Raw genomic sequence first — 24,803 nt, 5'->3', positions numbered from 1 at the left:
CACGTGCGGACAGCAGCACTACAGACGCACGGGGCGCACTAGGAGCTTGAGGGGTGGCAGAGGTCGGGGGCAAGGTTCAGGCGGGTGGCGGCATGGCAATGGTGAGCTCGAGGAGCGCCGTTGGGAGGTTGGATGAAGTTGTTGCGGTGTAGCCACGGCGAGCTCGAGGGGCGGCGACCCCTCCTCTTCGCGCACCGTCCTATGGCGGCCATGCGAGGCCAAGGACGTGGTGGTAGGAAGGTGCTGGGCCGGCGGCCGCCATGGATTGCTGGTCTAATGTGGTCCCGCAAAAAAGTTTGAGAAGAAACATCAAATCCTTCAACGCGAATTTGGCCGAGTCTTTAACTTGTAGGTCGAACATTTGGTCATCATTGACCATATTATGAGGAGCAAATTGCAGAAGGATAATGTTGATTGCTCATGTTTTTTGGAGCAACTAGACCATGATGTGAGGCTGTCAGGCCCAGGCATGGATTGTTGAGCATATTATAATTAAGGACTGAGCATTTATTTTTAGCCTTGCAGTTTTTTTTTCTTTTTACATGTTAAAAGTTTTGTGGACAATCTCTCATGTTCATAATAACTTGCATATTTATAAAAATTAAGATAGAAGTTTTTGCGTGGGGCAGCACGCGCCGTGTGCCACGAGATAGGAGGGAGGCACGCAGCGAGCGTGTAGGTTGGGGTGCTGCCATGAAAGCGTCCGATGGATTTGACTCCTGACGTCCGAGCGCTAGCAAGGGTCGTTCTTTATTTATTTTTCATTTTTTTTTACCTTTTTGCAAGAACAGTTTTCGGATAAGGCTGCAATAATCGTGAACGCGGACCTGGCGTCGGAGCACCCGGCGGTGCCGGGGCCGACGTTGACGGAGGTGGAGGAGGTGAAGATGGTGGCGAAGCTGCTCCCGATCTGGTCCACCTGCATCCTCTCCTGGACGGTGTACTCCCAGATGAACGCCTTCACGATTGAGCAGGCGTCGCGCATGGACCGCCGCGTCGGCGGCGGCGGCTTCGTCGTCCCCGCGGGGTCCACGCCCGTCTTCCTCTACCTGGCCATCCTCCTCTTCACCTCGACCAACAAGCGCGTCCTCGTCCCGCTCGCGCGCCGCGTCACCGGGCGCCGGGAGGGCCTGAGCTCGCTCCAGCGCGTTGCGGCGGGGCTGGTCCTCACCACGCTCGGCATGACCGTGTCCGCGCTCGTCGAGAAGAAGCGCTGCGACGCGTCGGGCGGCGGCGCCGGCGTCGCCATCAGCGCGTTCTGGCTGGTCCGCAGTTCTTCCTGGTGGGCGCCGGCGAGGGGTTCGGGTACGTCGGGCAGCTGGAGTTCTTCATCCGGGAGGCCCCCGAGCGGATGAAGTCCATGAATGAGCACGGGCCTGTTCCTCACCACGGTGTCCATGGGGTTCTACCTGAGCAGCGCGCTCCTGGCCGCCGCCAGCGCCGACACGGGGGGCGCCTGGGTGCGGGACAACCTGGACGACGGGAGGCTGGAGCTGTTCTACTGGATGCTCGCCGTGTTCGGCGTGTTCAACTTCGCGGGGTTCCTCTGGTTCGCGAGCCGGCACGAGTACAAGCGGGAGGCGCCCGCCGCCCAGCGGCCACGGCGATAGCGGCGGCCGTGGAGCTGACGGACCAGCCCGTCCAGCCGAAGGAGGAGGACGCGGTGAAGTTGGCCGTGGCAGTGAATATGATCGACGTCTAGGTGTAAATAAAGGGATGCCCGTGCGTGCTGCCGCTGTGTAATCGACGTGACATTGGCTGCCGTGTATTTCCTTTGTGTAAATTTCTTTTTCCTTAAGTTCTTGCAAAGAAAGCAGCAACAAAAAATAGTTAGGCAAATTTTGGCATTTTTTCTTTTTGCAATTTGCATGTCTGTTAAGAGTTGAATTTGGATACTTTTAAACACGACATAGAAAAGATCAACAATTCAAATAGAGGAATGATCAACAATTGTACGGATTAGAGTACAAAAAAGTAATTTAATTCTGTTATGATACATTTAAATTTGAAGAACTGTTAAAGAGATAAAATCGTCGGTATTGATAAACTAAACACACAATTAGGACACCAATGATCTAAATGGTATTTCAGACAGTATTATCTCATCGGTGGTTTCTCGGACTAGCTAGCTAGATTCTTAGGGCAAGTACATTGCTACACGTCAGCGGTCTCATAGGTCGTCTCATGCAGTGCCACGTAGGATTTTTGATGATGTGGAGGAGAGAGAGCGAGGAGAGAGAAAGAGGTCGTTGCTTCGCGAAACAACCACCTCATGAGCTAAATTGTAGGACTACGAGACAACTTAACAACCATTGTACGAGTTATTGTTGCCATACAACTTATAATATTTTATTTTTCTTATGCACAAATTAATGAATTATATACCACTATCAGACAACTTATAGGACAACCCATTGTACGAGTTGCCTGTTGAATCGTCTCAAGATCACGTGTCAATGCATGAGACCACCTATTAGACGACACCAATGTACTTGCCCTTAGATGGGCAGCTTTTTCAAAAAGCTCCAGCCCCCTCAAACATAGCCATATAATCTGTCCCGAAACATGTCATTAATGGCACTAGGACGTTGCTCAAAAATCTTCTAGTCTAGACGGGCCAAAAGAGATATGCCTTCAGCAGAAATACAAATGTGATGCCTAATATGATCATTTCACATGACACAGCCGGCCTAGTTACAAGTTTTTAGGATGCACGCATCTATATATCGTTGTACATCTTTCTACTTAACTATTTGCAGGGGCAGGTTTAGAGGAAATAATGAGGGAGGGCACCTCTTAAGAGAAAATAGATTATCAAGACTTTAACATGATAAAAATTTGTTGACTCCTTTAGCATAAAATTTTTTAAGCATGTGCCCTAATAACTCAACGGTCCGCCCAGTTCATATTGTCGCCCTCGTATAACCCACCCCTGTTCGCTTCAGCTTATAAGCCGGCGAAAAGCTGAAACGGCTGATTTGTTATGAGAGGAAATCACTGTTTGGTGGCTAATAAGTCGGCTGAATAAGTTGAAGCGAACAAGTCAATCTTATCTTAGCAGCTCATAGATAAACTAAAAGCCTAGAGAGCAGTACACAGGAATCAGTTACAAAAAGTTTAAGCATTTGAGCAGGAGATTGAGATATTCACGCATCTTATATTTCCACGGTAAAGCTGTAGATGTAGTCACGCAACGAAATAGGTGTGTGAATTCACACAACAGTAGCACGAGAAAACAAAAAAGCTCTCAATCTCCTGGCAACATCAACTACGAGTCTACGACTACGCTCTCGTTCGCTGTCAGCAGAGACGTTCAGCCATCGACAGATCACAGCCTTTTTTCTGCCAAAAGTCGCGGAGAGATGGCGACTCTGGCGCCACCCCACGCACCCACCAACCGGTGTGCGCACGGGTTGCGGCTCGGGGCATCCGCGCCCATACACCACGACGTGCGCGTGCGCCAATCTCCTTGCTCCTCACATGGCGAGCGGGCCACCACCCATCTCTCAATCATCGCGTCCAGAGACTTCCTCGCCTTGCCCAGCCCCAGTAATTATTAAGCAAATCGCGAATCACGGCGAGCTGGGAGGGAAATCTTGGATAATCCACATCCCGATTTGATTAGTACTGCACCAGTAGCAGCGTCAGCACACTAACCCCCCCGTGGCGACGTGACGCGACGAGCACTAGCGGAGTCCAGATCAAAAAGGTGGTGCGGCACGGCGTTATACCCCACCCCTCCCTGACCCCTCTCGTGCTCCTCGCTCGCCGTTCGACCACCAAACACTTGCCGCAGTCCAGCCAGAGCCAAGGCAATCTAGTGGCGGCGGCGGCAGCAGCAGCAGCAGGGCGCTCCTCGGCTCCGCTCCATCGCGTCGCCATGGCCGCGCCGCCGCCGGTCCCGCGCCGCGGCCTCTTCGTCGGCGGGGGATGGAGGGAGCCGTCCCTCGGGCGCCGCCTCCCCGTCGTCAACCCGGCCACCGAGGCCACCATCGGTTCGTCCGGCCCGCGCTCCCCCTTCTCTCCCCTTTCCCCCGATCGCTCTGACAGCGTACTGTTAGCACGGCACTGAAGCTGAACTCGGCCTTTTGTTTTTGTTTTTGGGTGGTGATCGGCGAAGGCGACATCCCGGCGGCCACGGCAGAGGACGTGGAGATCGCGGTCGCGGCGGCGAGGGATGCGTTCTCGCGCGACGGCGGGAGGCACTGGTCGCGCTCCCCCGGGGCCGTGCGGGCCAAGTTCCTCAGGGCGATCGCCGCCAAGGTGACACGATTTAACCCATCTCTGTCTCAAGTAGCTGGTTGATTTAAGTCTGTTGGAGCCGTGAACTATCTCGTTGCTGTGTGAACAGAGTTAATTTTAGGGCGACTAGGAAGGAAGGACGGTTTTAGCTAGTAGATTAGAGTGTGATAGATAGCTTTTGGATAGAGGGAAAAAAGAGACCCGTGATCGAGATGGATGACTGCTGAACAATTGTTAGATGACTGACTCTTTTGTTTGGCTAGTCATCTGGTACCATTTTAGATTTTACTAATGTTGATTTGTTTGATTGTTATGTATGAACTTCTTCTACTCTTTGGGTCCGCTAATCTTCTGTACAAGTTGTAGCTTTGAGGTAATAACAGGACAGCAACAGCACAGGCTCCCATCATAGACAATATTGTTCCTGCTATGCCATGGCAGCATGGCACCAGCATCGGCTATACTAGTCTTTCAGTACCGCGTTGCAAAATCTTATAATGTAGATGTTCTTCAGCTATTAGCCAATGGCATTGGATGCTACTGTTATCATTTAAGATCAGTTTGTGTGTGAACGTGGAAGGTTTACTGTTTATGCTGTTCGATGCATTTAAAATGGAAGATGCAAATGCTGAACCTCTGTTAGTATGGGGAAAATTTCCCATTGCTATCTGTTGGATGGTTGTTTTAACTGACATTAAATTTCTTTAAATGTTGTTGGTGGGTGCAGATTAAAGATAGGAAATCTGATCTGGCTTTGCTTGAGACACTTGATTCGGGGAAGCCTCTGGATGAAACAGTTGCAGATATGGTAGCTTCAGTTATTTGCACTCTGATCTTCAGCGTGCCTGAAGAAACTAGATGATCCGTGTTTTAATCAGTGTCTTTACATTTTATATTAGGATGATGTTGCTGCATGCTTTGAGTACTATGCTGATCTGGCAGAAGCTTTAGACGGGAAACAACATTCACCGATCCCTCTACCTATGGAAAATTTCAAGTCCTATATACTCAAAGAACCCATTGGGGTTGTTGGACTGATCACTCCTTGGTATGACATCTGCTTAATTCAACATGTTCTCCAAACATTTAATTGCATGTTGGTCCATGTGTGTATGCAGATTCCATAGTGTATCAAATATCAAAATATTTTGATATTTCCATTAATCCTTTTCTTCTAAAAATCAGGTGTTTTGTGGTTTGTACCGAATTAATATTTCTTTTTTATCTTTACATGTCGAGGGTTTGTGTTTGATAAATAAGAAGCAAGTGGACATTCTGAAGTCCTATAAGAGGTCGCCCTTTATGTTTTATATGAGTAACTGAATAATTGATAATTGTATTTAGCAATCATACCAAGATCATTTTGCATTGGTTTCATTTTGTATCTCGTAGTTTAATGTCTTTGAGGTAGCTGCTATCAGTTATAAATGAAATAGTTTCTGTTTTTACGAACAAATAGGTTCTATGTGATCTTTTCTCCAAGTGTAGCATGCCATGACCATTTAGAAATGTGTTTTTTCTTCTCCAAGCCCCTTGAGGCCATGTTTCAACCTTTTAGTCGTTATGTTCATTTTCAATTGTTGATCCCTTTAAAAAATTAGGGATATTTTGAGTGCATTTACCCTATCACTTGAACGTTGACATGCATCCTATTCTTATAACATAGTACTTGACGAAGTGTAGCTGGTTCTGTTGGTGTTTTGTGCAATTGCAGAGCATCTAGTAGAATCAGTGGACTGCCTCCCGCAGGTTTTTTTTAGATGATCATTCTGATTCATTTTGTTTTTCCATGTGTAAATGAAGGAACTATCCTCTGTTGATGGCTACTTGGAAGGTTGCACCTTCCTTGGCTGCTGGGTGTACAGCTGTGTTAAAGCCATCAGAGTTGGCTTCTCTGTAAGACTTGATACCTTTGAAGTCACTTGTACAATTGTTAAATCCTAGGACTAAAATCTGGTCTAAATTCAGGACTTGCTTAGAGCTTGGTGCAATATGCATAGAAGTAGGCCTACCTCCAGGTGTGTTGAACATAATTACTGGTCTGGGCTCTGAAGCTGGTGCTCCATTATCTTCACATCCCCATGTCGATAAGGTCAGACCTCTTTGTCAATGAGTATATTCATATGTTCATGGACATCACGTTATCTGAATGATTATAATCAGTTCTGGAGTCAAGTTTTTGTGGCCCTGTTTTGTAGGTTGCTTTTACTGGAAGTACAGAGACTGGTAAGAAGATAATGACTGCTGCTGCCCAAATGGTTAAGGTCTGTTCTCTATGTTTTTAGTTCCCTATCCTTTCTCAGTAAATTTCCACACCCTAAATAAATTCCATCAACCTGTGTTGAGATGCTTTTGTTGATAAAAAAACCTGTAAATCATGCTTTCTATTTCATATAATCCTTATTCCATTGTTTATTTGTTTTTCAACAGCCTGTTTCGTTAGAACTTGGAGGCAAAAGTCCACTTATTGTCTTCGATGACGTTGACATTGACAAAGGTCTCTTCCTCCCTCTCACGTTTCACTATGCCCCTAATTTTATGCCAAATTTTGTTTGCTGTACTAATGTCTCACTGAATTTAAATCAGCTGTTGAATGGGCCATGTTTGGGATCTTTGCGAATGCTGGTCAAGTCTGCAGTGCTACTTCTCGTCTACTTCTGCACGTATGTAATCCTTCTAGCTGTTTTGGAGGTCAAGTAATATTTCTAATACATGACATGAGGAAATTCACAGGAGAAAATAGCAAAGCAGTTCTTGGATAGATTGGTCGCATGGGCAAAGAATATCAAAATCTCCGACCCACTGGAGGTAGGCTGCAGGCTGGGGTCTGTTGTCAGTGAAGGGCAGGTAATGCTTATGAAGTGCATAACGCTTGTTGAAGTGTTGTTGCAAATATGTACCTTTTCTGAATCTGTAAAGACTTCAATGAAAAGATTGTGCCCAAATCAAATAACTGTTCAATAATCATGACAATAGTGATGGCATCCTACGCAAGAAACTCTTAATAGTTTTACTTCTTTGAACATTACCCTGCCGAAAATATAGTTCTATGCAGTTATGTTTCAATACGAACTTAGAATAGTCTGGAGTCGGGACAGGGCCTACTTGCATGTGGCATTCACAGCTCCGCATGTCTTAAACTGAAGAACTGCGCCATTGTGTAATACAGCAATTCTTATTTAGACAACTGAAGAGCTTTGTTTCATATTTCAGTATGAAAAGATAAAGAAGTTCATCTCAACTGCAAGAAGCGAAGGTGCCACAATTTTGTATGGCGGTGCCCGACCACAGGTAAGCATCCTTAGCTAGGTTATCCGTTTTTGGCTCCTTGGCTATTGATCCAATTTACATTGATCAACTGGCAGCACCTCAGAAAAGGGTTCTTTATCGAACCTACAATTATAACAGATGTTAGTACATCAATGCAAATTTGGCGAGAGGAAGTCTTCGGACCAGTCATCTGCATCAAAGAGTTCAGGACAGAGAGTGAAGCTGTGGAACTCGCAAATGATACTCAGTGAGTCACTATTGCATGATCGGAATATGGAAAAAGAAAAAGAAAACCCTTTCATGCCTATATTATTTATTCACCTTCTCTACCAATTCTTTTCAGCTATGGTTTAGCTGGTGCAGTGATCTCTAATGATGAAGAGAGGTGTGAGCGCATTTCAAAGGTAACTTAGTATGGCATGAACATTGGTTTCACCTCCTGATTAGTTGCAAGGATCTTAGAATTGTCATGGAATGGAAAGATTCACTCCGCAACACATGTAAAATCTGTCACCTGCAGGCTCTTCATTCTGGTATTGTTTGGATAAATTGCTCGCAACCAACCTTAGTCCAAGCTCCATGGGGAGGGAACAAGCGGAGCGGTTTTGGTCGTGAGCTCGGAGAATGGTGAGTGCCGCATTACTACGCATCAATATTGAAAGATCGCACAATTTCGTTGTCACCACTGCTAAATAAAAGGTTTTCGCAATCCGTGCCCTCTGAATTGTGTTCGCTGTTCCTTTCAGGGGCCTTGAGAACTACCTGACCGTGAAGCAAGTCACCAAGTACTGCTCGGATGAGCCATGGGGATGGTACCAGCCTCCATCGAAGCTGTAAACGGATTCATGCCAGGAAAAAGGAGCGCATCACACTGAAGACACAACATCAATCCTGCGCATGGACAGAAACTTGTGAACAGTACAGTGCTCTTCCAATAAAAGCCCTTAAAGCAAAGCGGCTTGTACTGCTGCTAACGAATTCAGGACAGAGTGTACCTTATCATGGGCTGTCTAGTCTGCACTCTTTATCATTCGCCATTTCACACTGGTGCGCAGTTGCTCTAGACAAGATCGGAGTGAAAAGATAATTGGATAATCTTGAGACTTAACGATATTTAACGCAACCTCTTTTGCCTTTTTTTAACAAGAAAGCGAGTCAAAGTTTCGAGCTTAGGATCAGATTTTACATCAACCGTTATTTCGTTTGAATCGAAGTCGTTTCTGAATCCATACGACCCGTTTCTGAATCCTGATGAAGTGCACGCACACTGCAGCGCTCCGTGTATAAGCTCGCCCGAAAGACCATTTCGAACGAGCGATCAGATGCCGCCTCCACAAACCGCGACCCCTCTCGCCATCCTCTCCCGCTTCCTCTCGTCGCCCTCGCCCCCGCCGCTGCCCGAGCTCCTCCGCGTCCACGCGCTCGCCGTCACCTCGGGCCTCTCCCCCCGCCCCGACGTCGCCGCCAAGCTCGTCTCCGCCTACTCCTCCGCGGGGCGCCCCGGGCTCGCCGCGCTCGCCTTTTCGGCCACCCTCCGCCCCGACGCGTTCCTCTGGAACTCTCTCATCCGCGCCCACCACTGCGCCTCCGACTTCGCGGCCGCGCTCGCCGCGCACCGCCGCATGCTCGCCTCGGGCGCGCGGCCCTCCCGCTTCACCACGCCGCTCGCCGCCTCCGCCGCCGCCGAGCTGGGCGCGCTCGGCGTCGGCGCCTCCGTGCACGCGTACTGCGTCAGGTGCGGCCTCCTCGTCGGCGATGGCGGCTCCGTCGCCGTCGCGTCGTCGCTGGTGTACGTGTACGCCAGGTGCGGCGTCGTCGGCGACGCGGTGAAGGTGTTCGAGGAAATGCCCGAGAGGGACGTCGTCGCGTGGACCGCGGTGGTATCCGGGTGCGTGCGGAACGGGGAGTGCGCAGAGGGGTTGCGCTATCTGGTGGAGATGATCAGGCTTGCGGGCGATGGCAGGGCGAGGCCAAACTCACGGACGATGGAAAGTGGCTTGGAGGCGTGCGGGGTGCTAGGTGAGCTGAATTCTGGTAGATGCTTGCACGGGTATGTAGTTAAGATCGGGGTTGGTGATTCCCCGTTGGTGGCTTCTGCACTTTTCTCTATGTACTCGAAGTGTCACAGCACTGAGGATGCGTACATTTTGTTCCCGGAGTTACCAGAGAAAGACGTAGTTTCCTGGACAAGCTTGATTGGAGCTTACTGTCGGAGAGGGCTTATTACGGAGGCCATAGAGTTGTTCCAGGAGATGGAGGAGTCGGGTGTGCAGCCAGATGAAGTTCTTGTTAGTTGTCTGCTTGCAGGGTTGGGTAACAATGGAAATGTGCGTGGAGGGAAGGCATTTCATGCGGTTATAACAAAGAGAAACTTTGAAGATAGTGTTTTGACTGGAAATGCTTTGATCTCAATGTATGGAAAATTTGAATTGGTGGATGTTGCAGGCCGAGTTTTTATATCATTGCATCAACAAGACGTGGAATCTTGGAACTTGATGATTGTAGGATACTGCAAAGCTGGATGGGATGTTCAATGCTTAGAGCTGTACCGTGAGCTGCAGTTCAGAGATAAGGATGAATTCCTGTGTGACGCCAACAGCTTGGTTTCTGCAATCTCTTCTTGCTCACGGCTAGCGGAACTAAGACTAGGTCGATCAGCACACTGTTATTCAATTAAGCATTTGCTTGATGATAATTTATCAGTGGCAAATGTTTTAATTGGCATGTATGGAAGGTGTGGAAAATTTGATAATGCACGCAAAATATTTGACCTGGCCAAACTGAAGGGGGATGTTGTCACGTGGAATGCACTGATTTCCAGCTATGCTCATCTGGGGCATTCAAATGCTGCAGTGTCACTGTATGATCAAATGCTCACTGAAGGTTTGAAACCCAACTCAGCGACCTTGATCACTGTCATTTCAGCTTGTGCAAACTTGGTTGCATTGGAACATGGAGAACAGGTACATTCTTATGTGAAAGAAATGGGATGGGAGTCTGATGTATCAATCAGTACAGCACTTGTTGACATGTATGCTAAATGTGGGCAACTTGGAATTGCAAGAATGATTTTTGATTCTATGCTTCAGCGTGATGTTGTTGCTTGGAATGTGATGATATCAGGGTATGGGATGCATGGGGAAGCAAAACAAGCATTAGAATTATTTGGTGAGATGGAGAGAGGAAGTGTTAAGCCTAATGGTGTCACCTTTCTTGCCATTCTATCTGCTTGTTGCCATTCAGGGTTTGTTGAGGAGGGCAGGAAGCTGTTCACTAGAATGGGAAAGTACTCACTTGAGCCTAACCTGAAGCATTATGCCTCTATGGTGGATCTCTTAGGGAAATCTGGGCATCTCCAAGAAGCAGAAGATATGGTTTTGGCCATGCCAGTGGAACCTGATGGTGGGGTATGGGGAACTTTGCTTAGTGCCTGCAAAGTGCATGACAACTTTGAGATGGGGTTAAGGATTGCACAAAAGGCATTTGCTTCTGACCCAGAAAATGATGGATATTACATTTTGATGTCTAATTCTTATGGCAGCGCTAAAAAATGGGATGAGATAGAGAAACTAAGAGAGATGATGAAGAATCATGGAGTGGAAAAAGGTGTAGGATGGAGTGCAGTTGATAATTGTGGGTGACTTAAACTGCAGCTATGCTCTTTCCTTCCTCTCAATTACTTATTTCATCCCTCAAAAGATAGTGATCTTATAGACAGATAAATGGTTAGATACTAAAAGTTAAGGCCATAAAAATATTGATTGTGCTTCTTTTGGAGAATACACAAATTGATCCTTGTGCCATCTGTATCATAGAAGTGGGAACTGTGCAGTTAAAGGTGTATATGTGTAGATAAGAGATCCGTGCATCAGACTGGCTGTACCATGGCAGATACAGATCGTTGGCAGTAGGTTTCTGAATGATGAGACTGAAGCAGCACCACTGATAGATATTATTTGACCATGATCATGGTGTCAGTGTCACTAATGCAGTTTTCTATAAAAGGTGCTGAGCTAGTATTATGTCGCTGCAATTTTGCCATGATCATGGTGTCAGTGTCACTATTGCTGTTTTCATAAGTACTGATCATTATGTTGCTGCAATGTTGTAAAAAATGGACACGCCTGAAAATGTGCACCCAGCTGCTTATAACAAGGTAATTCATTCTGCTAGAGTGCTAGTTGATCTATTTTTTTACTAGCTTCCTTTCTGTTTTTAGTATATTTTGTTCACTACGTACAATAGGCAGAATAGACATGGGGTTGTGGTGGTGGAGTGAAGACTTCCCAGGTTCAGCTGCAAATGCAACTTCCCCGTTACTTTTCTTGTGTGACACATTGTTCGTTTTGGCTGCATCCAGATTTCTAGTGTTTACTTTTCTCCTTGTGATACATTTTTCGGCGTGGCTGCCATTTCCTTCAACTGCTAATTCAAATGTTGTCTTTGAATGGGCAGGGGAATGATTATTCGCATAGTCCTCGCCAGTCGTCACAAAACACAAAGGAGGGTTCATGCCTTGGCAATATCACAATTCACACAATCCTGCCTGATTGCTTAATCACTCGTTTTTCGTTGGCAGGCGCGTGTGGCCACGCCTTCTAGCGATCCCAACACGATCAACTTACATCATTACATAATTCTTGATTGGTCTCCTGTTGCTGCAGGTTTGGTTTTTCATCACTTGATAGTTGGTTCTGTTTCTGTGTTGCATCAATTTAATGGGCGATCGTTTAAAAGGAAACTTAACGGGTGACACTGTCCTGTTATGCTATCTTGATTTGTAGGAGCACAGAAACTTCCTGCATCTGCATGGAAGGGCATGGTACGAACCATAATTATGAGGTAGGGTCGGAAAATGGTACCCAGTGTCACGTGCCTTCGATGCCACGTTGATCTGTTGATGCAGAGCTAGCCGTGGTACTGGTAGCGCTGACTAGAGCCAAAAATCGGCAGCTGCATATGCAGTGACATTGCGCTGCTTTTTGTGTCATGTTGCTCATTAAATTTCTAGCGTAACTGATGCTTCGCATTTGGCAAGCCGGTGCAACACATCACACATGAAGCTGCAAATTGATAAGCTCCGACCGACCTGCCACTTCTTTTGTAGTTTTGTTGTCTGTTGACGACGTACAGCTGAGAACGGCTGCGCTCGTCGTGCGGGCCTGAAAGAATAAATGCAAACCTGAGGCAAATCCTGTTTCGACGAACGGCGCCCTGTAATATTTCAGATATTCATGAGTGTTTTTTTATTGCGAGAAGGCGCATATCGGCATATTCATCTTTGATTAAAAAAAGTGGAGTCTTTCCACAGAACCGTTGGACCAAAATATCTGGCATTCCCTTTTCATCATCTGACAAAATTGTTGCCGAGTTCTCATAGTTCCAATAAACTCTTTTTGTTTAGGGCAATAGCTCAAATAAACTGTCATGAAGCTCAATCACGTGAGGAGCACGAACCGAACCTTCTAGCAGCTTCTCACCTTCCTCTCTCCCTCCCCCGTTCGCCCTCACAAAATCCTCAGCGCCGGCCATCTGCCAACCATGGACGCAATCACGCAACGGCCCGCGACGTCGCAATCGCGCCGCACGTTACCGCTCCCATAAAAACAAAACGAAAAACGCCGTTACGACCAGGAACCCCCCGGTTCCAACGAAAAGACCTTCGCGAAAACGCCCCCGGCCACCTCGTCACCCAACCAGGCCGAACGCCCATACCCTCGCGGATCGGACGCCCCGATCGCACACTGCGACTATATGTCGCATATGCGACTCCTCTTCCTCCATTCGTGCGCCGTTCCTCTCCCTTTGGAGATGAGGTTCCAGCGGAGCCAGGTTAGAGCAGCGGAGGGTGGTTGCAGCGGATGCGGCAGCGGGAGCTATCGGAGTCGAAGGAGGAAGGCGACGCAGGGGCAAGCAGAGGAGAGGTGTTAGGGGCTCGCTGCCGGTAGGGTTAGGGTTCGGCATGGACTTCGAGGTTCGGGTTGCTGGGGTTGGGGTCTCCTGTAACCTTCGGCTGTACAGGGAGGGCTTTGGGCTGCAGCGAGGTAGCGGGAACCACCGGCCGCGGGTGGCAGAGGATAGCTGGTGGGCGGAGGAGGAGGTGGGGGAGTGACGGCGAGCATCCCGGCGGAGCCAGGTTAGGGCGGGGGCGGTGGGAGTCGGAGACGGTGGAGGAGTCGCCTTCAGCGACGTGTCGGCAACACCTATACCTAGGCTAGCCCCCAGTTGGTGTAATAGATTGTTCAGATGAATTCACTTAATTACTGTCGTGTGTTTTATTCCGTATTTTTTATACAAAGAGACAATAATTGTATCACTTAAATGATTTAATTTGCACGCAAGGCAATCTTGGAAAAAGTTCGTTTTGCGTCTTAAAAGAAAAGGACAGTAGAAGAACGTGCTTTGGGCCCAAAACAAGAAAGAGCGTTTCGCTTTGCGGCCCTTGAAGCCCCACTACGCAGCAAGCTCAAGATATCCCGCAAGCCTCGCACGACCCCCGCAACCCCGTCATTTGCCCCCGCCCTGCATCAATAAACGCGAGCGCGGCGGGGGGTGGGGCTTCCCCTTTAACCACCCGTGTTATCCATCCATCCATCCATCCGCCCCCCGCGTTCTCGCTCGCCTCCCCTCTCTCTCTCGCCCTCCGCTCGCCCGCCCGCCGCATCGCTTTTTAGGGTTTTCTCCGCCTCCTCCTCCTTGCTCCCCCCCCACCACCCCACGCGCGCGCGTCGACGAGGCCGGCATCCGCGAGGCTGTTCCGCCCCCCAGCACCACCTAGGCGAGATGGGACACAGCGACGCCGCATCGCCCGCATCGGCGGCCGCCGCGCGCGACGCGAAGAAGAAGAGGGTAAGGTGGTCTCTGCCTGTTGGGGGTGGGGGGTGATCTCCGCGATTCGATTCGGGTCCGGGGGGTTCCGGGTTGGGTTCGATTTGATTGCGCCGCGCGCTGATCTGATCTGCGTTCCTGTTTTCTCGGGTGCGCCTCGCAGGGGAACCGGACGGCGGCGAAGCTGAAGCAGAGCAAGCTCGAGACGCGCCGCGAGCAGTGGCTATCCGGGCAAGGTACGATCTCGTGCCCGTTCTGTGCGATTGTTTTTTTAATCCGCTGTTTGTGATTTGGGGACGATTTCTGGCTGGGGTGTGGGGATTCGGCAGTGGTGCGCATGCGAGAGTTAAGATCTCCCTGCGATGGATCAAGGCTTCGTCCAACCCCTTATGATATTTTCTGGGCTAAGAAGATGGAGACAAAGTTTGGGGGATTTTTATAAGGGATGGCTTAGATTGCAATGCCTCGTTGATTTGGGTGATCTAGTGGGAAAAATAGTGTTTTTATTGACGATTCGTTAAAAATCTGACACTTTTCGGTTTGGGTTGATCCAGGCAAGGATGGGAAGGAGACAAAGGTTGCGGCTTCGCCAACAGGAGCAGGGTCAAATGCTGGCTCACCAATCCTCGCTTCTCCGCACCCTCCACTCCCTCGTCGGCGCGCGGACACAAGGTCAAGGGGAAGTGATCCGGAGGACAGGGAGGAGGCTGCGGCTGCCACCCTAGAGGTAGGCGGCAGCGACCTCGACTCCCCCATGCACAGCCCTGGCTCAGACAAGTCTCAAGGCGGTGGCTGTGCTCAGAGGAAGGGGTTCTCCGGCAATGGTGGTGGGCCCAGCCTCAGCAGTGGGAGCAGTGTGTGGTCCAGCTCAAGGAGTGTGAGTGATGCTGAGGAGGACCATACAGGCTGCCCAGAGGATGAGAGCGAAGTCTTGGATGATTGGGAAGCGGCTGCTGATGCACTCTATGATGATGACAGTCATTGCCACCAGAGTTCAGTTCCCACAACACCCCCACCAGCTCCTACCAATGCAGCACCTGCCAATGCAGCAAGACCGGAACCGATTCGGAGCAAGGCAAGGGCTTGGGCACCTGATGATATATTCCGTCCACAGAGCTTACCCAGTATCTCCAAGCAGGCCAGCTTCCCAGCAAGTATCGGTAACTGCTGGGCAGGGATGGGGATGAGTGCTGCACAGCAGGGTATTCTCTCTTTGCCGTTGTCGTGCCCTATATGCTACGAAGATCTTGACCCAACAGACTCGAGCTTCCTCCCCTGCCCCTGTGGGTTTCACCTGTGCCTCTTCTGCCACAATAGGATCCTTGAGGCAGATGGGCGCTGCCCAGGTTGCAGGAAGCAATACAACACAGTGCCTGCAGCAGAAGGTGGTGGTGGCCCAAGAGCAACAATGATTGGACGAGAGATGGCAAATATAGCACCAGTGCGGCTATCCCGTTCTTGTAGCATGGGTCCAAGATACTAGACTGCCAGGGTTATACTAGTTCTATGTTGTAGCTCTTCTCATTGCATGTTACCGTTGGATATGCTAGTTTTTTGCGTATCGTCTGCTTTTGGTATAAAGAAATGTGAATATTGGAATAGGTGCTGAATCCATATAGACTTGTCCAAAAACTATGTTCTTTAGACTGTTACTGTTGCATGTGTTGCTGGAGGACTGTTTGTTGCTTACAGTTTGTGAGATAATATATATGCTATATAAGGTGACTGTTATGTCCTTATCTACGAGTATTTGAGCAGTAACTGTTGTTTGCTCAATGTGTAAACACGAGGTTTAGCTGTTGGCAAGCCTTGTTATGGATCTATACCTATTCCTTTTCTATCTAGTTTTTGATCTGAGTGTAGCTTCCCAGCATGCCGTTGGAATTTGTTTCTTTGCTGGGCTTCTGCTTGCTTTTACTATGGGCATCTAAGCATGTAGCATTTAAATGGATATGATCTTAACTAACTTTTCAGATTCTAGTACACCAATATTTCCCAGTCTTATTATTCTGCTGTTGGCAAGAAGGGACATGCATCTTCATCATATTGTAAGTTGGCACATCATGTCCCTCTTGCTCTGTTGCGTGAGTTCAAATATTTGCATCATGTTCTCCCTGTCATATCCATGTAAATAGGTATATGTGAGTTGTGACCAATACTTTTATCTCAGCTTCATAACCATGCAAGTAGGCTATGTGAACATGAACCTGATGACTCCTCAAGTACTAACCTAGCTAGCTACTGTAAACTTACTGTATGACATTATCAACTAATGAAATGTTATTAAACCAAAGGAACTTGTTACTTGTTAAGACTTCCATGAGCTTCTACTATACATTCAGCTTAAGCTTTCTGCATGTGAACTAATTTTTGCATTAGACTTCATCATTCATGTTGAACTACATGTCTGCATTATAAATTTCTGATCCTGCTTGGACCGTTTGTAATCAGTGACATTCAAACCTAGCGTCCCTGTATGTTGAATAGTGTCAGACCTAGAATTTGTTTGTTAGCAATTAGCTTACAAAATTTGAGTTGTAGAACTTCAAAGCTTTTGCTTGATGCTGTCATGAGCGCTTGATTTTACTGGGGAAGAGATTGGAGTTAAAAGCGACTAAGCTTCCAGTTACCCATAGCTAAGTTTGTATTTATGAGTGCAAGTGTTTGTCTTCAAAATATTATGAGCATGTGCCGTCGAAAAGCTAGTTCTCATCTGATGGCTTAATGGTTTCTTTAAAGTCTTTCATTACCCCTGAGTATTTCGTTTGTGGGGATTTGCTTGCCCTGGGTTTGTTCTCAGTACATTTAAGTTTGTCCTGACTGTTGTGATCTGGCGTTTTTGAAGAAGGTATGAACTTGACATGCATCTAGAATGATGGCTCTGGCTCTGCAGATTCGATTAAACTGACTAATCAGAATTTCAGCTTTGCTGGTTACTTGGTTTCATGCTGTTTGAGGTTCAACGCCAGACTTAGTTTTGTTTGAGCGTGTAAATTCAGCATGGCCAGTAGTCCATTCAAGGTGCTTCGTACATGAAAATATCGAATGTTGGCTTGAAAGACTGACATTGTATGAGTGTTTATACTGTGCGTGTTGAGTTGACCGATTCTTGCAAATCATATTTTGTGCTTCTGGGTTTGCGTTTCATTAATGCATCTTTCAAAGTGCAATCTCTACCTGTGCCACCCTGAATTGGTTTTGCAGTCCATCAGGCGGTATTATAGGGATGAACGATGTGATATCTGGCACTATGGGCTTAACGAAACTACGAAACGAGCTCGTGCACGACGATATTGGCTTCTGGTGTTGTCGTGTTTACAAAGGGAGAACAATCCTACATTGCGGTTTTCAAAAAACAATGTTGGAAGCACTATACGCCATAAGCACACTACTGATCATGAATAACTACATTTCTGGAAGCGTAGTGAGACTGTACATGGAACACGTTAAAGTTGCTAAAAGGTTTAGACTTGCATCTGCCTCCAGAATCAACTTTAAGCTGATACACAGATAACAAACTAAAAAAGAACAGCAAAAGTTGCCACTTCAAAACACCTACAAAGAACGAACACATCAATAAGCCGATGTGAGTTGCTTGCCAACTTCCCTCTTCAGCCACAAGGTACGCAGCCTGGGTTCGTAGGAGAGAAAGATCTCACGGTTCTCGGCATCTTTGAAAACATCAGAGGCTAGGATCTTGATCTCATCAGACACATCAGACATGGTGTTCATTGCCTTGATGCAGTTTGAGATGGTGAACTGATCTGCTTCATTTGCTTTCTGTTCTTTCACGCGAGCTTGCTTCATCCTGAAGTTTAGATAGGCCTCCATGATCTGCTGGATGTCTGTAGCCTTGCGCTTCTTGCGCCTGTCTCTATGTGGCTCCACGCAAGAACTTGAATGTGCCTGTTCATCAGCTCTCTGTGCCCTTCCGTCTGCACCATGTTGTTGTCGTCCCAGTACCTCCTCAGTGTGGTTCTGCAGAACATCAAGATCATCTATACCTTGTGGTCCTAACGACGTTTGTTGAAGTAGGCTGACATTTTTCCATGTCTCGTCAATGTTTGCAATGATCGTTCCACTAGGTCTTCCAGACATGTCTGGGGTCATGCTCATGTTGTTGCCTCCCTCATCAACATTTCCAACAATATTCTGTGGTGAATTCTGTCCTCCTTCAGGAATAGGGCCTATCATGGTTGAATGTACATATCAGAAAAGCAAAGGGTAACACAACAATCGGGTCAAGGTAGCGTGCGTGTGCGTGTGCACCGCGGATAAGGGGAGGTGCCTACCATCAAATAACAGCCCCAGCGAGTCATGCATTTGAAAGCTCTTATTTTGGTACTTCCGTGCCTTCGGCATATCCTACCAAATTTATAAAGAATATCAAAATTTTACCTCAGCTGCATATATAATCAGAGCAGAATAGTTAAATCCTCACCTCGACTATCTCATCCCAGATTTCATCTGTTGCTCTAATCATGGATGCACTCTGGTCCCATGAAACACCATCTCGCTGGAGGATCAATTTTATTAATTTATAGTCTTTCTTCAATTGAGTCTCGTGTTCCTGGATTTGCATTTTACTAAACTTTGCTTCTGGGTACCTCATGTTGAAATCCCTAACAATTTTCCTCCACCCCTCTGTTTTCCATCCAGTTGGGGTCCGATAAAGTGAGGTATTGTTCTCATGAAGTATATCAACAAGGCCCTTTTCATACTTCATCATCCATCTTGCTCTGTTTGCCATTTAACCCTGCAACATGTCAGAAAGCATCAATTGCATTGCTCTGAAGAGGGAACCTAAAACTAAAATGGACAAATGTTAAAGACAAAAATAAATGGAAAAAGTCCTTTACTCCCCTCATCTGTTCACTTTGTCCGCTTAACACCCTAAGCAAAATTTAGGCTCGATTTACTCCCCCAAATTATTTCAGTTGGCCCAATCTACCCCCTAATAATGCTTTCCTTTTTTTATTTCTCTGTGTATAAGTTGAATTTTAAGTTCCAATTTTGTGAGCAAATACAAAACATGATGCCCTACGTTAAAAAATTATACTAAGATTTTTCATGATTATTTTCATATGTTAGAACATTTAATATGAAATTGACTTTAGATATACAAAACTGTATGAAAAGTAATCATGAAAAATTTCTAATGTATTGTATTTTTCTAATGTAGGGCATCATGTTATAAAGTCAACTAACAAAATCTGAAATTAAAATTCAACTTGCACACAAAGAAACAAAAAAGAAAAAAAAACTTGTTAGGGGTAGATTGGTCCAACTGAAATAGTTCATGGGAGTAAATTGAACCTAAATTTTGCTTAGGGGATTAAGTGGACAAAGTGAATAGTGAGGGGAGTAAAATGGACTTTTTCCAAAATAAATTCACTAATGCCTCATGTTTTGAGCTTAATCCTACTATATGATAAGCATACTAGAACCAAACCACTTTGTACATGTTCTTTACTGACTCCGTAGTAGGTTACATGGCATTCTCATTGGAATATATAACTCAGTTCTGTAGGTACAAGGACAACTTATATGAACCATATTCTATATAGAAAGAAAAGAGTGCATTATCTCTATTGAAGGTAAGCGCGAAGGAAGCATGACAATTCCATGTCACTACGTCAGCTTCTTTTTCACAAGCTATCTATTTACAATCCAGGCTGGTGAACAAAAATATAGAGAAGAAATTTTTACACCTCACCAAGAAGGCCAGAACCTACTAAGTACTTGCTAAAGATCATACACTTAGAATCATGTACATAATTCTACAGAATGATAAACCTAAACAGGACACTAGATTTCCTTGTTATGTTTGGCACAACCATCCACCCCAACATTTTCTTTAGCAATTGGCGAATAAGTATTCCAACAATCCTACTACAAAATTTGAAATCACCGACAATACACTAGCTCTCCATTAAGTCATTGGTAGCATATGTTTTCCTGTACTAGTTTGCTACAGCAAATGAGGTTACTGCAACTTTAGTACAAACTCAATCATGGTAGGGATATTTCATCCTGACTATGCTATCGGAATCTGTGTAGAAATGTTGCTACTAAATAATTCAAACAAAACATGAGCGAGCTCTGGAAGCAGAAAAGCTTCGCCTCAAGGACACAAACAAAAAGATATAAGCAAATATTTTCTGCTTCGTTAGAAAGATTAGCTTCAGTGAGATAGGAATTCAGATCCCAGGACCAAATGGTGTCGACCAGCGTTGGCAAAAATGCATGTGGATAGTTGGAAACACATACATCTTGCTCCAGTTGCTACTGGTCAGGAACAAACAGAAATCTACTTGCACAGAGACGCCCAACTCATAAGCCCGACATGAATTTAATCGAACAAGTTGTAAATGGCACGAACAAAACTACATAGAGCAACCACCGGTTCGACATCATCATCCAGCACGGAGCAGGCCGCTGCCTCGACAGCAAACTCTATCAGCGTCGCCGTGTCGAATCCAGAGACTCACCGGATCGAGGCCGCACTAACCCACGCTATCAGCGAATTCAAACCCGCCTGGAAGGCGACCTAATAAACGGCGGGGATCGCAAGAGCAGGGATAAGGCAAAGATGAGAACGGGATCAGGTACCTCCCGCGCCGAGCACGCAGGAATCAGGCGAAGCCGTGGCGGCGGGGCCGCGAGCCGGCCGCCTCGAGCTCAACGGCGTCGACGCCTCGCGTGCTGCAGACCCGCCGGTCCCCAATCGCTGCCCCGGGCTGTAGGGTTTTCCCCTTCCCCGGTTTGGTCGAGGAACCCAGCTGTTTGGTACCCGTGATCTGTCCCCAGCCAAACGTGGTTAGGCACGATGGGCTTGTTTGGAACGGATAAATCCAAATCAGAAGAGGGGAAAAAAAGTAGTAGGAATGGGCTATCCATGAGGGAATTTTGCTAGCCCTCCATTCCAAATTGTAGACCATTTTAACTTTAGATATAGATGCATAATAATATCTATGAAACTTAAAAAAAGCTAAAACGACCTACAAGTTGGAACGGAGGGAGCACATGGCAATCATAGTAATTGTTATGAGCGTGTTAATTGGCCCAATTACATAGTGCCCTTAGCAAATTTTGACAAGATAGTAGGAGTGTGGTGGGTAAAATAGATCGGGGAACACTTGAAAAAGGAGAGGAGGTCTAGAATGCATGACCTCATATGATGGGAATGAGAAAACATGCATATCAATAATGTTTAATGATAGATTAGCTCCTCTGTGGCTCATGCTAAACTTGGATCAGAGTGAATGTTTCTCTTTCTTGTGTCGTGTGCAACGCGTAGGTATAGGATCACGTTCACCAGTCGTTCAGGTTGGCCTGACTCGGACGATCCAAGGATCAGTAGCACATAAGCTAGATTGGAACCTCGGCCATCATGTTCGGTTCTAGTATGTATATTACATCCCAGCTGAGCTTCAATGATAAGCGAACATGGTCCAATTTGATAACGGAAGGACAATTTTAACAAAGTAGCCAAAGATTAATGAGCAAGATCAGAGATAATGGGAATGCTTGGAATGTGCACATAAAAAACCATACTCATTCTGTCCAGGGCAGACCTACAAATGCTCCAGTGAGGTCACATGTCCTCACTCAAATATTTGAAGCAAAAGCAATAAATTTTTTTCACCATGTAAATCTTTCTAAATTCAGCTTTTCCTTGAGTTGTGCCCCCCGCCCCCCCCCCCCCCCCCAGTTTTTTGCTCTAGGTCCGCCCCTGATTCTGTCAAATGCACATAAAAAATCACACTCCTTCGTCTTTACCTAATACAGCCTCTTCGCTCGAGTGAGCTCTATATTTCTTTATTTCTATTGGACAGCAAATGAAAGAATAATCAAAATTCATAGCGACACTACACTTCTCGGTAAGAGAAACACATATACCTTGCACTTGTAATGAACGCGCACGAAGAAATTTGTAGCTACATGGTGGGAGTACCTTGCACTTATAATTTCTACATTTCCACCGGATGATCCTGTTCCCTACTTAGGGACATATGGAAAATGACATCCTTCTCTAGTTGCTTAAAGCTGATCTTAGGAACCGAATCAACCATTCTTGGCCTCCCTTTTTCTTTTTCTGAATCACAGAATTCTCACTTCTCGGACAATGAAATGAGCTGCAAAACCAGAGAGAAGATTTTGCTTCAAAACAATAAGAGACAAGAGCTGCTGACTATTGGGTGCTATGTAATGACCTGAACTTCTACATCACATTGCACGTTAATAAAGGTAAAGAAAAGCAATGCCACATACCTGACGGTGACGGGCGACTTCAAGCAGCCACCTCTTACTTTGTGGTGAGTTTGTGAAGATCAATTGTGTTTGAGATTTGCATTCCCGCGGGGTCGAGCTCCTTGGCGGGCGGCTGCGGTGGCGCGGGTCTCCTCGGCGGGCGACCGCTCACGGCAGCGGCGGCAAGGGTCAGGTCTCCCTGGCGGGCTTTGGCGGCGCGGGTCTCTCCTTTTCATGGCCCGGACGGCATCCCCAGCAACTGCACGCGGGTGACACAGCTTGCGGCGGTGGCGGTCCGCGGCTGCCACGCCTATGCCGGCGGCTAGGCCTTCCTCCCCACGGCCCGGACAGCATCCCTGGCGACCGCGTGCGGGCGAGGCGGCGGCGAGCCATGGTGGCGGTGGTGGTGCGTGGCGACAGCCTGGCAGCGGCATCCCGGTGCTAGATCCGGTGCCCCTACGGGTGGATCTGCCACTCCCCCGCCTGGATCCGTGTCCACGGTCGTGGGGTCGCTTGCTCATCGCTGATGAGGGTGGTCTCCGACCATCACATGTCGGACCTGACCTCCCTTGGTCCGGATTTGCGTGCCCCCGGTTGTTGGCGCCATACTTCACCTGTTACCGGTGGTCGTCGCCTCAGGGCCACGGCAGGCGCGCGCATCGCCATCGCCTCCTGCCGCCGCCGCCACCTGCCTCCCGAATCCATGGTCGCTCTCCCTTCCCTCTCCCGTGGCGCGATCCCTCGCTGGCGTCCCTACGGCGTTAGCCCGGTCGCAAGGTCACTCCTTTCTCTGCCCCTAAGCTCCTACAGGCTCCTCTCCCTCCCGTCCTTCCACCTCGCCTTCTCCTCCCCAGGTCACGCTCCTCCTCCTCCCCTCACCCCCACCACACCCACCCCACCACACCCAGGTCGCGCTCTGATCTCCCCAAGGTCGCCTTTTCTCACCAGCATAGGCTCCTCTAGTAGGCCCGACTGCTCCCCCTTCGATCGCTTGGTCACTCCTTGGTAGCTCCATGGGTTTTTTGGTCATCTTGATGGAGGCCCCTTTCTGTTGTGCCTGCAGGTGTTCCTCATCGTTGTCGCCGTGGACTACTCACTACCATGCCCTCGCTTTGGCTATCATCCAGGCCTTGGCGGTCTGCTGTGCGGAGTTGGCTTTGGGGGCCTCTTGCGAAAGCCTGGTCGGGCATTCGCCAGGGCCGACAACGGTTGCGTCTTTGGATGTAGTTCACCTGGTTGGAGGCGTTGTTGTAGCCTCCAAAATTCAGTAGTTTTTGCCAGGTGAAGACTTGGTCTGCTCCTCGGGGACAGACGGACGATGGCGGTGTTGGCATCGCTTCCTCCCTGGAGGCATCATCTTGCATTAGCTTCTAGTTGTTAGGGTGATGTGTGTGTGTTCGTGGTGTCTTTATCTCTCCTGCAGGTATCGGTTGTCTTAGGTCGTATTGGGTGTGTTGTGGTGTCGTGGGTTTCTTTTCTATTGTTGTGACGTTTTTCGCAGGGGTTGCTCTTGTAACTTTGCACTTTGAGATCTCTCCTGAAGTTGCATCATTGTAATTATCTTCTTCTTAATGAAAAACGTGCTATGCACGTCTTAAAAAAAGATTTGCATTCCTTTACTGGATCCATAAGATGGATTCTCTTGTCAGTTACGGAATCCTCAGCACTATTCTCAAGGTGTTCGCTCTTTCGCTTCCTTCGGTTGAATGTGTATATGCCTGCAGTTTGATTGGAACTGCCAGAGGATATGATGCTATTTTTTTCATTGATTGGGGAGCTGACAATGGGAGCAACATCAAATTTGTCTAAATCCAGGTTGCGAATATGCTGGTTCTTATCTTCTTTCTTGTCTGATCTATTGTTCTCTCGTGTTCTGCTCTCTAAGAGGTCTTCTGGCGTGTTAACTGCATCAAGATAATCATCTTTAACTGATGATAATACATCAGGATTGATTGGTTCAACGGCTGTAGTGATCTGTTATCAGAATTAAACGGACTCAGGGCATTGGGTCAATCAGATACATCATGGCTTCAGTAGCATGTTGCCCCACAGGATGCGCTGGAACTCCCGGACCCAGTGCATCATCAATGTGACCATCCAACATTACTGAGCTTAATCTTCTAGCATCGAGCATGTTACCGTTGATTTCCTTCAAAGGACTCCTGGCAGACTTCAGAGCTCCTCTTAGAGAAAACCCTCCATGTTGAAGA

The 24,803-nt window shown here is 47.4% G+C and overlaps 4 protein-coding genes and 1 pseudogene across 5 annotated transcripts; 4 read left to right on the top strand and 1 right to left on the bottom strand.

Moving 5' to 3' along the window:
* Positions 1–92: 92 nt before the first annotated feature.
* On the top strand, positions 93–1,839 carry LOC140223470 (protein NRT1/ PTR FAMILY 6.4-like; annotated as a pseudogene).
* Positions 1,840–3,735: 1,896 nt separating this feature from the next.
* Positions 3,736–8,635, top strand: LOC117863858 (aminoaldehyde dehydrogenase 2). The gene is made up of 15 exons (XM_034747727.2): positions 3,736–3,995; positions 4,121–4,263; positions 4,970–5,050; positions 5,142–5,290; positions 6,046–6,138; positions 6,211–6,334; positions 6,441–6,506; positions 6,673–6,739; positions 6,829–6,905; positions 6,976–7,089; positions 7,456–7,533; positions 7,608–7,759; positions 7,856–7,916; positions 8,033–8,139; positions 8,259–8,635. The coding sequence occupies exons 1-15, from the start codon at positions 3,881–3,883 to the stop codon at positions 8,347–8,349; spliced, it is 1,518 nt and encodes a 505-aa protein (XP_034603618.1). The 5' UTR covers positions 3,736–3,880; the 3' UTR covers positions 8,350–8,635.
* Positions 8,636–8,712: 77 nt separating this feature from the next.
* On the top strand, positions 8,713–12,839 carry LOC117863857 (pentatricopeptide repeat-containing protein At4g39952, mitochondrial). Its single transcript, XM_034747726.2, has 3 exons — positions 8,713–11,668; positions 11,968–12,176; positions 12,297–12,839. The coding sequence occupies exon 1, from the start codon at positions 8,835–8,837 to the stop codon at positions 11,151–11,153; it is 2,319 nt and encodes a 772-aa protein (XP_034603617.1). The 5' UTR covers positions 8,713–8,834; the 3' UTR covers positions 11,154–11,668; positions 11,968–12,176; positions 12,297–12,839.
* A 1,223-nt stretch (positions 12,840–14,062) lies between these two features.
* Positions 14,063–16,079, top strand: LOC117863930 (uncharacterized). The gene is made up of 3 exons (XM_034747842.2): positions 14,063–14,361; positions 14,504–14,576; positions 14,895–16,079. The coding sequence occupies exons 1-3, from the start codon at positions 14,296–14,298 to the stop codon at positions 15,821–15,823; spliced, it is 1,068 nt and encodes a 355-aa protein (XP_034603733.1). The 5' UTR covers positions 14,063–14,295; the 3' UTR covers positions 15,824–16,079.
* Positions 16,080–17,720: 1,641 nt separating this feature from the next.
* Positions 17,721–21,132, bottom strand: LOC117863931 (L10-interacting MYB domain-containing protein). 2 transcript variants are annotated; one of them, XM_034747845.2, is made up of 4 exons: positions 20,953–21,132; positions 18,782–19,096; positions 18,633–18,693; positions 17,721–18,527 (listed from the first exon to the last, which is right to left on the bottom strand). In XM_034747845.2, exons 2-4 carry the CDS (start codon positions 19,088–19,090, stop codon positions 17,914–17,916), a joined length of 984 nt encoding a protein of 327 aa, XP_034603736.1. In that variant the 5' UTR covers positions 19,091–19,096; positions 20,953–21,132; the 3' UTR covers positions 17,721–17,913. The 2 variants fall into 2 exon arrangements, with proteins under 2 accessions (XP_034603736.1, XP_034603735.1); XM_034747844.2 differs by having other exon boundaries at positions 18,633–18,705; positions 20,953–21,129.
* Between the last annotated feature and the right edge of the window lie 3,671 nt (positions 21,133–24,803).

This window comes from Setaria viridis, chromosome 7 (assembly GCF_005286985.2).
Source record: "Setaria viridis chromosome 7, Setaria_viridis_v4.0, whole genome shotgun sequence".
In the NCBI taxonomy this organism is placed as follows: domain Eukaryota; kingdom Viridiplantae; phylum Streptophyta; class Magnoliopsida; order Poales; family Poaceae; genus Setaria; species Setaria viridis.
Note: the sequence above shows the minus strand (reverse complement) of the source record. Positions and strands in the feature narration are given on the sequence as shown.

Bases quoted from the DNA above. Each gene is read 5' to 3' on its own strand.
- LOC117863857 (XM_034747726.2), top strand. From the start codon at position 8,835: ATGCCGCCTCCACAAACCGCGACCCCTCTCGCCATCCTCTCCCGCTTC.
- LOC117863931 (XM_034747844.2), bottom strand. From the start codon at position 19,090: ATGGCAAACAGAGCAAGATGGATGATGAAGTATGAAAAGGGCCTTGTT. The intron at 18,706-18,781 runs GTGAGGATTTAA...TAAATTTGGTAG, and splicing joins TCTGGGATGAGATAGTCGAG to GATATGCCGAAGGCACGGAA. The intron at 18,528-18,632 runs GTAGGCACCTCC...CAACCATGATAG, and splicing joins GCTGGGGCTGTTATTTGATG to GCCCTATTCCTGAAGGAGGA.
- LOC117863858 (XM_034747727.2), top strand. From the start codon at position 3,881: ATGGCCGCGCCGCCGCCGGTCCCGCGCCGCGGCCTCTTCGTCGGCGGG. The intron at 3,996-4,120 runs GTTCGTCCGGCC...TGATCGGCGAAG, and splicing joins GGCCACCGAGGCCACCATCG to GCGACATCCCGGCGGCCACG. The intron at 6,906-6,975 runs GTATGTAATCCT...GGAAATTCACAG, and splicing joins CTTCTCGTCTACTTCTGCAC to GAGAAAATAGCAAAGCAGTT.
- LOC117863930 (XM_034747842.2), top strand. From the start codon at position 14,296: ATGGGACACAGCGACGCCGCATCGCCCGCATCGGCGGCCGCCGCGCGC. The intron at 14,362-14,503 runs GTAAGGTGGTCT...TGCGCCTCGCAG, and splicing joins GCGACGCGAAGAAGAAGAGG to GGGAACCGGACGGCGGCGAA. The intron at 14,577-14,894 runs GTACGATCTCGT...GGGTTGATCCAG, and splicing joins GCAGTGGCTATCCGGGCAAG to GCAAGGATGGGAAGGAGACA.